This window comes from Bolinopsis microptera, chromosome 2, assembly GCF_026151205.1.
Source record: "Bolinopsis microptera isolate Bmic1 chromosome 2, MBARI_Bmic_1.0, whole genome shotgun sequence".
NCBI lineage: Eukaryota > Metazoa > Ctenophora > Tentaculata > Lobata > Bolinopsidae > Bolinopsis > Bolinopsis microptera.
In genome coordinates, this window is record NC_087073.1 from 20,268,530 (window position 1) to 20,282,932 (window position 14,403).

General features: G+C 39.7%; 4 protein-coding genes across 5 annotated transcripts in view; 1 reads left to right on the plus strand and 3 right to left on the minus strand.

The window, feature by feature from the left end:
- Window positions 1-14,403, minus strand: part of LOC134811686 (ribosomal protein S6 kinase beta-1-like) — a 97,039-nt gene that overhangs the window by 62,451 nt on the left and 20,185 nt on the right.
- On the plus strand, window positions 292-7,172 carry LOC134811663 (tigger transposable element-derived protein 2-like). Of its 2 annotated transcripts, none has more exons than XM_063818690.1 (7): window positions 292-2,067; window positions 2,617-2,728; window positions 3,008-3,064; window positions 3,366-3,446; window positions 3,763-4,682; window positions 5,220-5,381; window positions 5,859-7,172. In XM_063818690.1, exons 1-7 carry the CDS (start codon window positions 1,943-1,945, stop codon window positions 6,541-6,543), a joined length of 2,142 nt encoding a protein of 713 aa, XP_063674760.1. In that variant the 5' UTR covers window positions 292-1,942; the 3' UTR covers window positions 6,544-7,172. The 2 variants fall into 2 exon arrangements, with proteins under 2 accessions (XP_063674760.1, XP_063674759.1); XM_063818689.1 differs by having other exon boundaries at window positions 1,938-2,067; window positions 3,369-3,446; window positions 5,859-7,027.
- LOC134811666 (uncharacterized) lies at window positions 7,209-10,181 on the minus strand. The gene is made up of 8 exons (XM_063818692.1): window positions 10,035-10,181; window positions 9,672-9,865; window positions 8,973-9,144; window positions 8,717-8,855; window positions 8,465-8,602; window positions 7,844-8,354; window positions 7,557-7,694; window positions 7,209-7,399 (listed from the first exon to the last, which is right to left on the minus strand). The coding sequence occupies exons 1-8, from the start codon at window positions 10,165-10,167 to the stop codon at window positions 7,349-7,351; spliced, it is 1,476 nt and encodes a 491-aa protein (XP_063674762.1). The 5' UTR covers window positions 10,168-10,181; the 3' UTR covers window positions 7,209-7,348.
- On the minus strand, window positions 10,478-14,172 carry LOC134811664 (KAT8 regulatory NSL complex subunit 3-like). The gene is made up of 8 exons (XM_063818691.1): window positions 13,954-14,172; window positions 13,218-13,791; window positions 12,720-12,893; window positions 12,231-12,530; window positions 11,968-12,084; window positions 11,623-11,837; window positions 11,309-11,511; window positions 10,478-11,099 (listed from the first exon to the last, which is right to left on the minus strand). Exons 1-8 carry the CDS (start codon window positions 14,128-14,130, stop codon window positions 10,889-10,891), a joined length of 1,971 nt encoding a protein of 656 aa, XP_063674761.1. The 5' UTR covers window positions 14,131-14,172; the 3' UTR covers window positions 10,478-10,888.

A 14,403-nucleotide genomic window follows, 5' to 3' on the forward strand; every position in this document is an offset into this window, starting at 1 on the left:
CAAGATGGGACACCGCTCGTTTAGATAATCCGATAAATGTTTCTTGTTCATCGAACGTTTTAGCATTTTATGAGCTAGCCTGGGAGGTGAGCCGTTCATTTTCTTGACATTTTCGGATATCACTCACTCTCATTCAGGTGTTCAAACCTAATCCTTTCCTTGTGGCGTGCCAACGTGACTAAAGTTACCTCTGGAATTTGCCACCAATTTACCTCGCAACGGCACCCCTGTAATGTTTATTTAAGCGCCCTCTCTGTAATTACTGAATTCCGTGTACAGCTATATAGCATTGCCGGGTGATTTTGTATGGTGAATTCGTGTAGAATCTTTCATTTATCATGTTGTTATTTATCTGTCACAATTACACTTTGTACTTCCAAGATTAACTAAAATGCGTTTGTTTTAACAGTGAATTCATTGATAATTATTACAGATTCGCTGTGTTTGAATTACATGATTAGAATTTCACTGCCCTTTAGTTCCCAATCAGCCATTTCCTGTTTCTGACTCGTATAGAGTCCTATTTACTTATGCAGGCACCTGTTTAAACCTTAACCACGGGACTATTTACACATACATCCAGCTAACTAGGTCCCTGTTAATAAGGCGACATGTACAAGTCAATCACCAGTATCTATCATATTGTTTTGCATTTTCCGTTAACTTCTAATCATTGAACAAAAGCCACAATGTATTTATACCTACTTCATCTGTACATTTAATCGCTGTTTATCTCGTCCTAGTTTGTTTTCTCTCGATCCTTATCTTTTAATAGTGATCGTTTACGAACTTTCGACTTATACACTTATACACTTCCGTTTAATTTATTGTAATTATGTTTTACTAGTTTGCTTTGGTAGTTTTTCGCCTCAGGGTCCCATAGTACTGCTCTTGGAATCAGTTTATTGATATATTTACTTATAAGAATATCATGTAAACCGTTCAAATTACTTTTCATTTTTACTTACGAATTTCTGGGTTTTTCGAACTTAAACATCATTAATTCAAATTGATCATTTCACATAATCGTTTTACCCAGAATTGTGGACGTATCTCACTATCTTTTCGTTACTGGACTGCCGATTGCTATAAGTCAGACAATATAGTTATTTTAGCTCTAAATTATCAGCCGTATATTTTCATTGTGTGGTATAATCTCCATCTTTTCCACCGAATTCATAATATCCTTGCACGGCAGGTCATTTTTCATATCGGTATCACGTGAAGATGTCATTTGCTGTGTTGATGTAACATCAAACCTAATACGGCCAACCCAGACACATCTACTTTAGATTCCTTTTGTATAAATATCCTAACATTACAAAAGAGCCATTAAGATTCCTCATAGTCGTAGAATAGCCTTTTTATACATTAAAGCATAGCAATGGTATGTTTAGATTACTTAAGCGTCAACTTCTCGTTTAAATTCGATCTTGTGGCAGTTTAGATTTAGTTTTCAAGATTAGCCAGATGTTCGAAATTTCGAATTACTTGAAGGAGAGGCCTCCATAATATATAATTATAATGGTGATCATGGTTTCTTCAGAAGCACCTTTAAACTATCATACGATTCAACTTGTAGTTCCATCAGCATCACTATCAGCATAATAGTATAAGTACTGCAGGTTTTAATCAAGATGATTGAGATAACTTAAATTGCAATTAACCGTTTAAAAGTGTGAGACTGAGAGTGTGGTAACACTGCAGACCATTTTCGTTAAATCGATCAAATCTTCTTGATCTAGTTACAAAATTATTGTCAATTAAGTGGTACAAAAGGCCGGCTTCACTTCTATCTTTCTGTACGATATGAACCAAGAAACAATTATATGGGTCATAACTGAGATATTTCTGAGCTCTTATTCCCCCTCCAACTCTCGAAAGAACATGAATTACCACAACAATTAAGTAACAATATTCATTAGATCCACATTACAGGGGTATGAACAAAATGCAGTTCGTTGAAGTAACAAACCACTGGGGATCCACCAAACAGAAGCGAAGGGTCAGGGCCTCTCCTAAAAATCCCTCAAAAATCACTCGCATGAATGAGGCTGTCTTCCAATGGTACGGTTAGCAGTTATTAAAATTTATTCTAGATTTGAAGGGTTTACGAGGATGGTTGTTGTCAACGCATAATCTTTACTGCCTAGTTAATAATCAAATCATGTAAAGAACATACAAATGGTCCGTTTTTTACATAGAACTAGAGGCGGCCGAGCAAATTAAGCTTAAACTTTGGTTTAAAATTAAATACTTAATAGTACGTGGTATGTGATCTTGTTTTTTTAATTAGACAAAATAAATAAGACTTTAATTGAATTTGTCTAATTTAGACTACAGGATCACATACTATAGTTTACCTAGATACTAATACTAATACGTATTGATAACGCTTAAAAAGAAACTTTCAAATAAAACACAAACATTAGAAGTAACATGGGGTGGGAAGGTTGCACAAGGTTGTTTCGTCACTTGACTTGAATCAGCCAATCAACTCTCAACATCGTATAGTATCAAATCTTTGAATTGCTGACACGTGTCAATACAACCTTGAATCAACCCCTCACCATTACTGCTAGACACCTCAATTAAACTGCAACCTTGATTGGACAGGTTCAAGCTGCAGAGATCAATGAACCTGGACGTAGACAACGGACAACTGTGCGACAAGGCACTGATGTACAGCCAAATACTGAAAGTCAGTCTACACTTCACTGCGAGCAGGGTATGTAATATGTATTAAACCACTAATCTGCGGAATTATATCCCTGTACGTTAATTGTAGTAAACATACCAGCACACTACAGAGACAGATTAGTTGGGTTCACGGAATTTTAATGGCTGAATTTATCCTTCGAATATGAGAACTTGAGCTTCAAAAACACACCTGAAATCTCAAAAAAGGTCGTCTAATTCCAGTACCAACCTCGCTCTCAATTTGGTTCCCGGCTGAGTAAGCCTAGTAATGAGATTCAGGGAAGGTTCATGTTACACCTTTTCGCAGGGATGGCTGACCCGGTTTAAAGAGAGGCACGGTATCTCCGACATTAAGAGCACCCACGTGAGTGATCTTCAGTTTTTATCACACCATGGTTACCCTCCACTCGAACATTCTTTTAGCTGATAACTAATCACATGATCCGTTTTCTCGGTTTCATATTTTTACGATTTGTCGGAATCTGCGGTGTCTGCAGATCGAAAAATTTTAATATTTAAGTTGTTGTTGTGACCAATAAAGTTATTAATACATATTATTTAACTCAACTTTTACTAAACTCTAGTTTTCCATTGCAAGCATCTTTTGAAACTATGAGAATTACAAAAACACCGCCACTCTGGTTGTAACACTTACGAACTCTCAGCAGTGCAAGATAGATTCTGAGAAAGTGTTTGTCAGTCACCTGAAAGCGAGTCTTCGACAGGAGAACCTTACCCCTGGACAGGTAACAATTAGGATTATCCACCGTAGTTTAAAGATATTTTGTTGAAACTTTCCCTCTGGAAAACTAATAGCTCAAACTCAATATATATGATATATCATATATTCAGTGGTTTGAGCTATTAGTAAAGAACCACATAAACTGATAAACTTGTATCGGTTCCTATATTGTAGCTTCTATATATTAATATAGAAGCTACAATTTAGGAACCGATACAATTTTATGTGGTTCTTTACTTTTGACAATCGACACGATCGTATTTTCTATATTTATCGCATGTGAATCCAAACTAGATTCACAAATATAACCTCTACGCCAGGTATACTGTGTAGATGAGACATGTCTCCTTTGGAAGGATCCACCACCGTCCCCCCCAGAATACAACGTCAAAACAGAAACAGAGAAACTGACCCTGATAACTTGCACTAACATGGACGCTACTCACAAACTCTCTCTTAATATCCTGGGCAGGTATCAAGAACCAATAGACGTCCCTCCTCCCTCTGAACCCCATCCTTCTGAATTGGAATCCACGCCTGCAGTGTTTGTCAAGCCTTTATCTCCTGAAGCAGATAATGTCACAGCTCTTCCCAAAGAAGACAAGATAAAAACAGAAGTGGAGGAAGATCCTGGCGCTGAGAAGGAGAATCAAGAAGTTGTAACTAAAGTTGTAACTAATGTTGTAACTAATGGTAATGATCATAATGAAAAACCTCCTCTGTTTTGTGACGCCACCACTCAGAGTACAGACTCTGCCGATGCGGAAGTTTCAGCCGCTGCATGTCACTCCATAAAGATCCAGAGTACTACAACAAAAACCGAAGCCGTCTCTCCAGAAAATCATGACGTCATCACACCTACAAGTGACGTCACTATACCACCTCGTGACGTCACCCAGCCTCCAGTGTTGCTCTACCGAAAGGGAGAAACTCACGAACTCACGCCGGAAGTTTTCACTGACTGGTTTTACTCGACGTTTGTACCGCAGGTTCGAGAGAGCCTGAAAGCCAGAGACCTGCCTCCTAAAGCCGTCCTGATAATGGACAACTCACTCTATCATCCTGAACATCTATCTGACTCGGAAGGGAACATTAAAACCATCAAAATACCCTGTTACGTGGCCAACAAATCCCTACCGTCAGCTACAGTATCCAGATCTCTCAAGGCAAGATACAAGGTCCGACTTGCCCGGGGCTGGCTCGAAGACAATGAGTTCTGCAGAAGTTTAAGCTTGAGAAGGTTTGTTGATTCAGATATTGTTTTCAGTTTACTTCAATGTGGGTATTCTTATATGCAGTGTTTTGCACACTATTCACTAAATTATGTGCAACTATTATTGCATTATAACTGGGTTACAGCAATAATAATGAATGCATGGCTGGTACTCCGTTTAATTTTTTTTCGAGGCCACACCGACAAACAAATCGAATTTCAGGAAACTCTTCTTGATTTGCTAAAGTAAAAGTAAACTAATTCTTTGAAGAAATTTACTTTTCATTACGTTGGAAAGATTCTGATTAGTTCACGGTTCCAAGAATTCCAGCAAATAGGATGCGCAATGTCAGAACAAATAGAATCGAATCTACGAGTACGATCTATTAGTATTACTGTACATACCGTTATAAGTGGACGTAGCATTGCCAGTGTTAATTCACGAACTGTGAAAGTATAAGGCTTGTAAATATTATCAGCAAATAATTTCGGGCCTCTGAACCGTAAATTTTTCATGCTCCTTGCATGTGATCTTCAAAATTACTTACAGAAGAACTATCGCAGATGTTTCGAGTTGCTGAAGGAGGAGTGGGGGGAAGTTAACGAGATCACCTCAACCTGGAAACACTGGTATCAGATAGAACACAACCTGCCCCTACCTGATCTCCATCTTCTCATGTTATCTGAGCTCCTTCCCAATATACCTGGCATCTTTTTAAAACAATGGTACGTCTTCATGAACTACACATATTTGCCACGCAAGTGTTCATTACAACACTAATCAACATCCTTCTTGATTGTTCTACATTAGGTTTTTTAACTTTCTTAGAGTCCTCGTTGGAAGCTCCTCGGTTTAAAAGGCCTAACCTTTCTCTAGTTCTCATTGATTTTGTTACAAGTGGTAGGGAGCACAATACCATTCGTCGAGCCACGTGACCGATCACAACCAATCAGCTCGCTGATCACGAGATTTCTAATGTCACGTGACGTGAGTGATGGCATTCGAAAACCCGCCACTTTTACCAACACCTTTACTGTTCCCTTGTGTAGTTACTTTGCTTTCGAATGACATCCTATTATTGAAAATTTGTCCCGTGACTTATAACACATAATGGCTGCTACGTGGATACGGGAGAGCCGGTCTTTGTAATATTAACAATCATTAACCAATGACCTCAAAGTTTATCCAACAAATTTGTGCAGGTACATGGCAGACGGTAGACCGTCCGAGGTGCCGTTTCGTATTCCAAACGAGCTGGAATTACTCGACTTAGCAACACAGATCTGTCACACCAGACTCACCCTGCAAGCTGAATCCCCGGACAGGGACAGTGACAAGGAGGTTGCCAGTCCTCGGTCTATGATGGAGCTGACGTCTGACTACACGGAGACTCAGCACAGTCCACCAGCGTACGAGGACGTGATGAGCTCACCCGGAGGGATTAAACAACTTCCAAATATCACTATCCCCGGGATGGTAGATCAGATGAAGAGAACTCACCTGCCCCATCCTGACCAGCATCCTGCTAAGAAACAACGAGCAAACCACCAGATGATGAGTAATGCTAAGCCACTTATCTCTCTCCATCCCCAGAGCATCATAGACAACATCCTGCGTGCCAGCATGATGTCATCAGCTGGCAGTCTGACGTCACCAACCCTACCTCCCTTCTCACCACTCTCACCCTCACCTACAACACCCGACACCTGGCCCGCCCTTCACGCTCTTCTCGGTATCACCAACGTGAAACCCAAAATGATATCTAAAAACGATGCTCTGATCGGACTCGACAAGTTTATAGCCTATGTAGAGCAGCAGTCAAACGTAGCGGGCATTCTTAAGGACGTGCTGTATGAGTACAGAAAATATGCTATGCAAAGGCTGTGATACCGGGGAGGGGAGGCAAACTTCAGACGGGACCCGGCAGTTTTGTGGTTTAACTTGTTTACTCTTGAACAATGACTGGTCTAATTTCTTTCAGTGTTTATAATATCTAGACATTTTTACCGAGTTTGAAATTCGTACAGTTACTGTTAACCACGTGTGTATTGCTCGCACTGTAAACCTTGTTCACAATTCAACAATTCGCCGGGTGACCATTGCTATCATGTTTTGCAAGTCATGCTGTTAATAATATGTCAACAATCTAGTAATTTATGTTGTTAGCTATGTTCAGAGCCAAATGAAATTTACTCTTTATATTATTTCAGAACTAAAAGGGACTTTATATCACAGTCTATAATATCTTGCTCATCGTTTGTTACTTTTGAGATATTTTTTATTGTTTGGTGTTAGCTAGAATATTTTAACTGGTTGTTTTTTATAATAATATGTTTTTAATCTTTTTAGGTTTTTAATGAACGAATTATTTGTAGTTTACCTTCTTATACTGTGTCAAACATGGGACAAAATGATCATACAATATAAACAGTTAGAGCTGTCTATCTTAATTGAATGACCGCAGAATTTTGTACGTATTTTACAGATTGTTACATTTTGTCACATGTTTGACATAGTTATTTTCCCTGATTCCGAGACAAATAAAAACCAAATTTGGTACAGTTCCATAATAAAAACATAAATAGTCTAGAATCCCGTATTAAATGAGCAACCTAAAGGCGTAGTTTAATGAGGAAACACTTGGTTTCGGTTTAACAGAAAGTCCAAATTATCAACTTCCTAAAAAAACAAATCACATCGATTCCTCTTCATCCAGTACCATGAACTTGTTGGAATCGGAGATCTGAAAACGAGGAATTATTAGAATGTAAACAAGAAATATTGTTAATCGTAACAAAGTTAAATTCCCAGACTTGTGATCCTATTTTATGTTTAAAATTAGTGCCACAGAAGACAGCAAAACGCAAAAAACATTGACTTAGGATACAAAAGCTACTTACAAGTTCATCTGAGACCTCGTCCTTCGTTAGAGTAGGTACTTTCTGAGCGGTGGGTGTTTTTATTGGACCAGTACCCTGCATTCTGGCACTTCTCCAGCCTGCTGTATCAGCTGGCTTAGCTGCTCCGAATGGATTTGACTGAAATAAAGTATGATTTTAACTATTATAATGATAACTGTTGAGGAATTGTCCTCTTTCTCGGGATAATGGCAAGATTGAGTATATAGTCAATCTTGATTACTGATCGTAGCTGATTTTTGCAAAGTTTATCAAAAATAATGACCGACCTTTGGTGCTTCCTTCCTCTCAGGTGCTGCTTTTATCTCGCCACCCTCGGGGCCCTCTCTGATATCCTCTGTTTTTTCTTTGACATCCACTGGTTTTGCTCTACCGAATGGGCTTGGTTTATCACATGGTTTGTCGCTCTTCGGGGCTTCAGCGATAGGAGCGGTCCTAGGCTTCAGGTTGAGTCTGGGACGTTCAGAGGGTGAATCTGTGCCATCCTCACCATGACGAACCCACGGTTTTTCTTCTCTATCTTCACGGTCTCCACTACGGTCGCGGTCACCACCACCGTCGCGGTCACCGCCACCACCACGACCCCATGCTCCTCTCTCTGGCCGGTCACCTCTATCACTATCACGATCAACACGGTCACCACCTCCACGTCCCCATGCTCCTCTATCAGCTCCTTTATCACTATCACCTCCTCTGTCACCACCACGACCCCAAGCTCCTCTATCAGCACCACTATCACCTCTGTCACCCCGGTCGTCATGTTCATCATTCCGGAATCTTCTGTTGGAGTATTACAGCGATTAGAAAACAAGACAAGGACCAAGATGCAATTAAACAGCTACAGTTAATAATATACATTAGAACGAGGCAGGTAATAGTCAAGCACTTACGGTTTATAAGTGCTTTCTTTGGCAGCCTCATTCTGTTTAGTACCAAAGTCGCTCCGAGAAAACGTATCAGGTTCATCGTCATTTCTTCTGCTTCTGGGGCTATCGCCGTCGTCATCGTACCGTCTTGGGCCTCTTCTCCTGGAATACAGCTGCTTAAAAATCCATAGTTTCCAGTATAACAAACCAAGGATGCTTCTTCAAGATAATATCTAATAGCTCACAAACTACCCAAGTTAAAGCAAGGAAACTAACTCGTATGGGGCAGGGGCACTGTCATCTTGGGGTTTAACATCTCGTCTCCAATCATCACTAGTGGTGTCTACGTAAGGTTGTCGTTCTCCTCGTTCGCCATCGTTGTTATTTCTGTCTCTATCCCACCGGTCTGTGGATCCTGTCATGATAATATTTTAGAGTTAATCAGAAATAACTGAAATCTGAGCTTGTTCCTTCACGACACTTCTTTAACAAAGCATTCATAAACTACATGACATGATTAGTGATTACAAACCTTCTCTATTTCCAGCAGTCGTGGCAACATCTATTTTAATGGGACGTCCTCGTATCATCTTCTCGTTCATCTTCAAAGCCTCGACCAACCCCTCTGCTGTTTCAAATTCGACATAGCCGAATCCTTTGAAATGACCTGTCTCCTTATCCTTCAGAAGTCGCACTTCCTTCACCTGTAAATCAATTGAATTAACCAAAATAATAGTCTACCCAGAAATACAATGAAATATAGGAGTTAGGACTCTGGAAAAGCTAATGCTACAAAAACTATTGTTTATTTACATTATTTGGTTCTCAAAGTTTGAATTCAATTACAGCTGACCTTGATTAATGGCACAAACTGAACTGAAGACACACTTGAAATGGTATTCAGTTCGATTTAACGAGAAATTTGAATAGCCCGGAAGTTGAAGTTTCACTGTAGCGGAGCCGGAACACTTTACGGCAATGATATGAGAAAGTTTTGGGTACATTCATGATGACGTTTCGGGCTACCCCACTGAAAATCTGTCGCAACGGCGCGCACGTCAAAACGCGCGTTACATAAATGCGCGATATGATTGCTTTAATCAAAATTAAAGACACGCGCGGTACTGTTTCGTGAAATTGACACTGTGACCGTCCACTTTGGATGTAATGTTTATAGGCTACTATCCAATTCACGTGATTCACGCTAATAGATCAATATCAAGTAATTTACCGTATTCCTGGCGAACATCTTATCAACATCTTCATCCTCAGTATCGAATGGTAGGTTTCCTACGTAAGCTGTGAACGGTGGATTCCTAGGAACTTTACTGGGATCAAAGCTTCCTTCTCTTTGGGCTCGGGGAGCGCTTGGTAGCGAGCTTATATCCACTCGATCAATGCTTGGTCCATCGTACGTCGATTTAGCTGAAATTGAGATAATAATTGATTAATTAATCAGAGTTTCATGAAAGTCAAATGTAATTAATCTGGACAAACCATATAACACTTAGATTAGATTTTAAACGAGAAGTAGCAAGGCCAATTATCAGTGATTATATCAGTAGTTACTATACATACATTATGATGAACAAACCTGGAATACTAAGATCAGTAGGACAATCGTCACTCCAAACAGGAGGAGCTACTGGTGTTACTGGGGCTGCATCTCCTAGAAACTGTGACAAATGAAGAACTTGCTTCTTTCCTCCCCCTTTCCGCTTAACCATTCAGAGTTTAGGCTACACAGGGCAACGAGTTAGGTAAATGAAAAAGAAGAATATAATATAAACAGTTGCAGTGGTGTTAAGTTTAATTGAGAGGGATTTAATAGGATACTGTTGGGGAGATGAGCCATTAACCAATCAGCTTCCAGCAGCGACGAATCAAATCCACGAATCACTGTCATGTGTGAAAACAAACATGACTCACCAACCCTTTAGTATCTAATTCTATACAAATTTCAATTCACTATGGCCTGGTAGATAAAGTTTATTTGGTTTTACAATATAATTTGAACTCTAGAAAAACAACGAAAGTCATGATTTCAAGTCTATACTTTAAAGAATTTAACACAATAATTCAATAGTTACAAGTATTCAACACATATAGGTAAAGCATAAAAAGGCAATTAATAAAATAAAAAGTATCTTTGTGAATATTTTGTTCGCTTATCAGTCATTCCATATTTCAACTGAGGCTGTCTGGTTATGTACATGGTGGGCCAAAATAAACGGAACATACGACTGCAAACTCACTGCAAGTTAGGGTAAACCCGACAAACTTTCATGTTGTAGAAATTTAGACCGATATTCGTTCTGTGCATTCATTAATGTTAAGTTGAGCCACCCTGTATCATGATAACGTTTGGAAGCTCAATAATTATCTCCGTCTCCTTCAAAACTGGTCACATTGCATAACTGTTATCTGATCATCAGACTTAATTTCGTCTCAGTTCCATCTCTGAAAACCGACACTACTCTGATAAATAGAGGGAGTACCCTTGGCCAGGTTGGGGGTATACGAGGGGTTATAGGTGGGGGAGTTTCCCCTAGATCCGGGGTAGACCATGTAACCATCCTGGCCGGGGGTACGTAGCTTACTCAGGTGGTAGGTCTTCATGTAGCTTTCAGCTGTACTGGAGCTCTTGAACTTGTTGTAGCTGCAGTGAACATGGTGGTAAAGCTTAACTGTATCAAATATCAAATAAACTATGTTCAGGTTTGAATACTGTACATCAAATATCAATAACAAATAAGGGAGATCGAGAGTCAAAAACTAAATACATTTTATGACTAATCTTTGAATACCCTTCTCATATGACAGTAAAATTAACAATGAGATACTGATAAAAACAATTAGATCAGAAACCTGGTGTAAGGTTTAGGATCGTATGGTCCGGGTTGAGGTGACTGGGAAGGAGAAGTTTCGGGAGTCTTGTACCGGTCCTCTAACTGTGTCTCCACTATCTTCCGTGTCTCTGGGATCAGACTTCCCAGGGGCAATGTCTCAATTTCGTTCCGTTCACTGTCGCTAACACTGTAGTCGAATGGGCTGTCTGATTTTCTTGGGACCTGCAGTAGTAAAAGTAAGATATAAAATCTTTACTACTTCACTACTAGAGATTATTGCGAAATAATGTTGCCGGGCCACATTAACTTTATCAACGATCCTAATAAACTCACTTTTATCTTTCGTTTCCTTTTTTCCTTCTTGATGGGTTCTTGTTTACTTTTCTCCAGTGTTGCACGTTTGGTTGGCTTCCTTTTCAGGCTGTGTTCTTCTGAGATCACTTGAGGGTACAACTTGCGGACAGTAGCGTCGATCTTCCGTTTTCGGTTCCGAGCTATTTCCTGCTCCTCGTATTCTTGGATTTCTTCTCTGGTCGGAGGGGAGTAACCTGGCAAGAACAAGACATGATTAAGTCATAATATAATGTTACCAGTACAAAATCAATCCCATACGATAGTTGGCTTCAAAAAAATCAAAAATTATGCTTTTCTTAAAAACTCAACCCAACACGTGCTTACCTGCGATACTGATAAGGAAGTTGCCGATCTCATCAATAATGATCTGATCTAACATAGCTTGTGTTAGACCACATGATACTTGTTTACACATTGGTATACACAAGTTATCATCAGCATCTGCGGGAGAGTTTATCTTAAAACTTGCTGATTTGTTACTTGTTGCTTTGACTTAAACAAATAATAGCATGCCACATAAACTCGAGAACTATCACCATTTTATTTGAAGATAAACAATGTTTGTTAAAAACTAAATTTCAACTGACCCTCAATGAAGATAACCCTCTTATCCCCCGGAATCCCCGCCACTAAACTCTCCACATCAGTAGTACTACAACTCCGTGCAGCAGTTCCAATAACCAGCAACACAGGACACTTGATATCACCTATCACATTCCGCAGAGGCCTGTGTTTCTTGTTGAGAGGTAGCCCCAGACATATGGCCCCCCGGATCGGTTCCACGCTGGCTACGTGGAGCAGGGTCAGGGCTGCTACTCCCCATCCTACTGCAAACACGTTCTTTGAGTCGTGTTTAGAGCGAGCGTTTGCTACAGACAGGTGCACACCTGAGGAAGGTAGATGTATTAACTTTTAATGTTATTTAAAACTTGTTTACAATTGTTATCTACTTGGTAACACAATTAACGGAACGATCACTTAAACTAGCACCGAAATACTCTTGATTTGAGGCGAATAACCGAAAATGATCTCCATAAAAAGGTTAAAACACCAACAGTTTCGCATATTTGACTCACTATTAACAAGACTATTTGTATACTGAGAAGCAGTTTTAATCTTATCAGTAGGCTGCACCACGCTCAGAGTCCTTATCTTAGCCATGCTACTCAGCCCAGTCAGTCTATCGTACAGTTTACTGTCAGTTATATCACTGTCCAGATAGTGAGGTATTATCAACATTAGAGGGTTACCTGGAGGGGGAGATAAGGTTAAGAGGGTTACCTGGAGGGAGATAAGGTTTCACTGTCAGTTAGAGTGAGTTAAAGTTATGTGATCTAAATATGTACATGGAGATTGGAGTGACTATACATTTATACTGTTTGTTGTTTACTTGTAGTTAAGTTTTCATTGAATGATCGATGGATTCGGAATAAGTTTGGTACTAGTGCAGGTTATCTAATAAAATGGTTTAAAATTAAATAATTTTTAATACGAAATATAATATCCGACCTCATGGAACTACGCATGATTAAACTACACACTATACACACATTTCTACATCCTATATAGTCTACCTGCTACACGGATAGGTTTTACAGTTGAGAGATGATTATTAGGACTGTTAGATCGCCTCAAGAAAGCCTGTATCGTCTCAGAGGAAGCAAGGGCAGAACGTGCCGGATTGTTAATCTTATGTCCCTCTAAAAGGGTGGTAACAAGTTGCGGGACTGCGCTATCCAAATACTGCAACATGTCGATGTAGATAGCAAGTAGCCGTACACCCAGCGCGCTGAAGAATGTGTTATGTAACCACGTGGTTAGCTCTTTGTCCCACTTTATCATAGCAAAAGTTTTGCGGAGTTGTCGTCCGGCGTGGGTGGTGTAAATACTGCGCATCACACTCTCGTTGTGGTGATTGACCGAACTGAGACGTGCCATACGCGCTGTGTCTATTATCTTCATGACACGTGCAAAGAGCGCGTTTTGTTCGGGGTTCCAGGTGACACGTGACATCCAGTCCTCCTGCTCGTCGTTCAGTTTACTGGAGCAGTGTGTGAGGAGGAAACGTTCTGTTTCGTTGAGAAGGTGAGCATTACGAGGCTGGTCAAAGGGAGGGACTATTAATCCTGTACCTCCACATACGTCTATCTGAAGGGTTACAAGTTACAAGAGTTGAAGCAAGAACACTTTTCTTGGAGGGTACAAATCATTTAAATTCGCTATACATTTGTGTTGAACCTTAGAATCATACATTCAACTTTTACTTTAAGAACTTTATCATATTATCAAAGTACAAAAACTATAACAAACCTCATCATCATCCTCACTACCACTATCCTGATTGAGAAGGACCCTTGGTTTGACTCTCTCAGTCTTGTTGTGGTGCGCGAGGGACTGGAAAGGGCGCGCGTAACTGTGATCTAACTGTGGTATATCTCCCGACACAAACTCTAAACCGTAGTAGTAACCGAGGGATACTCCTGACATCTAGTTGTTCAGAGGGGTAACATTCTGATATTTGCTACAAAAGAAATGATGTTATGTAAGATAGTGAAAATCGTGAATTGATCCGCCCTTCATTTTCATTTCAGATATTATATTTTATGGATGATCAGATGAGTTCAGAAAATTACAGCTTACGTTACATTATTCCGAATGATGTACAAAATTTTGAGAACGAAAAGGGAATAAATGAGTTCAAAATAAAACATCGCACTGAAATCGGATTCAACTCATATTCAATTTTCTATCAAATTATAC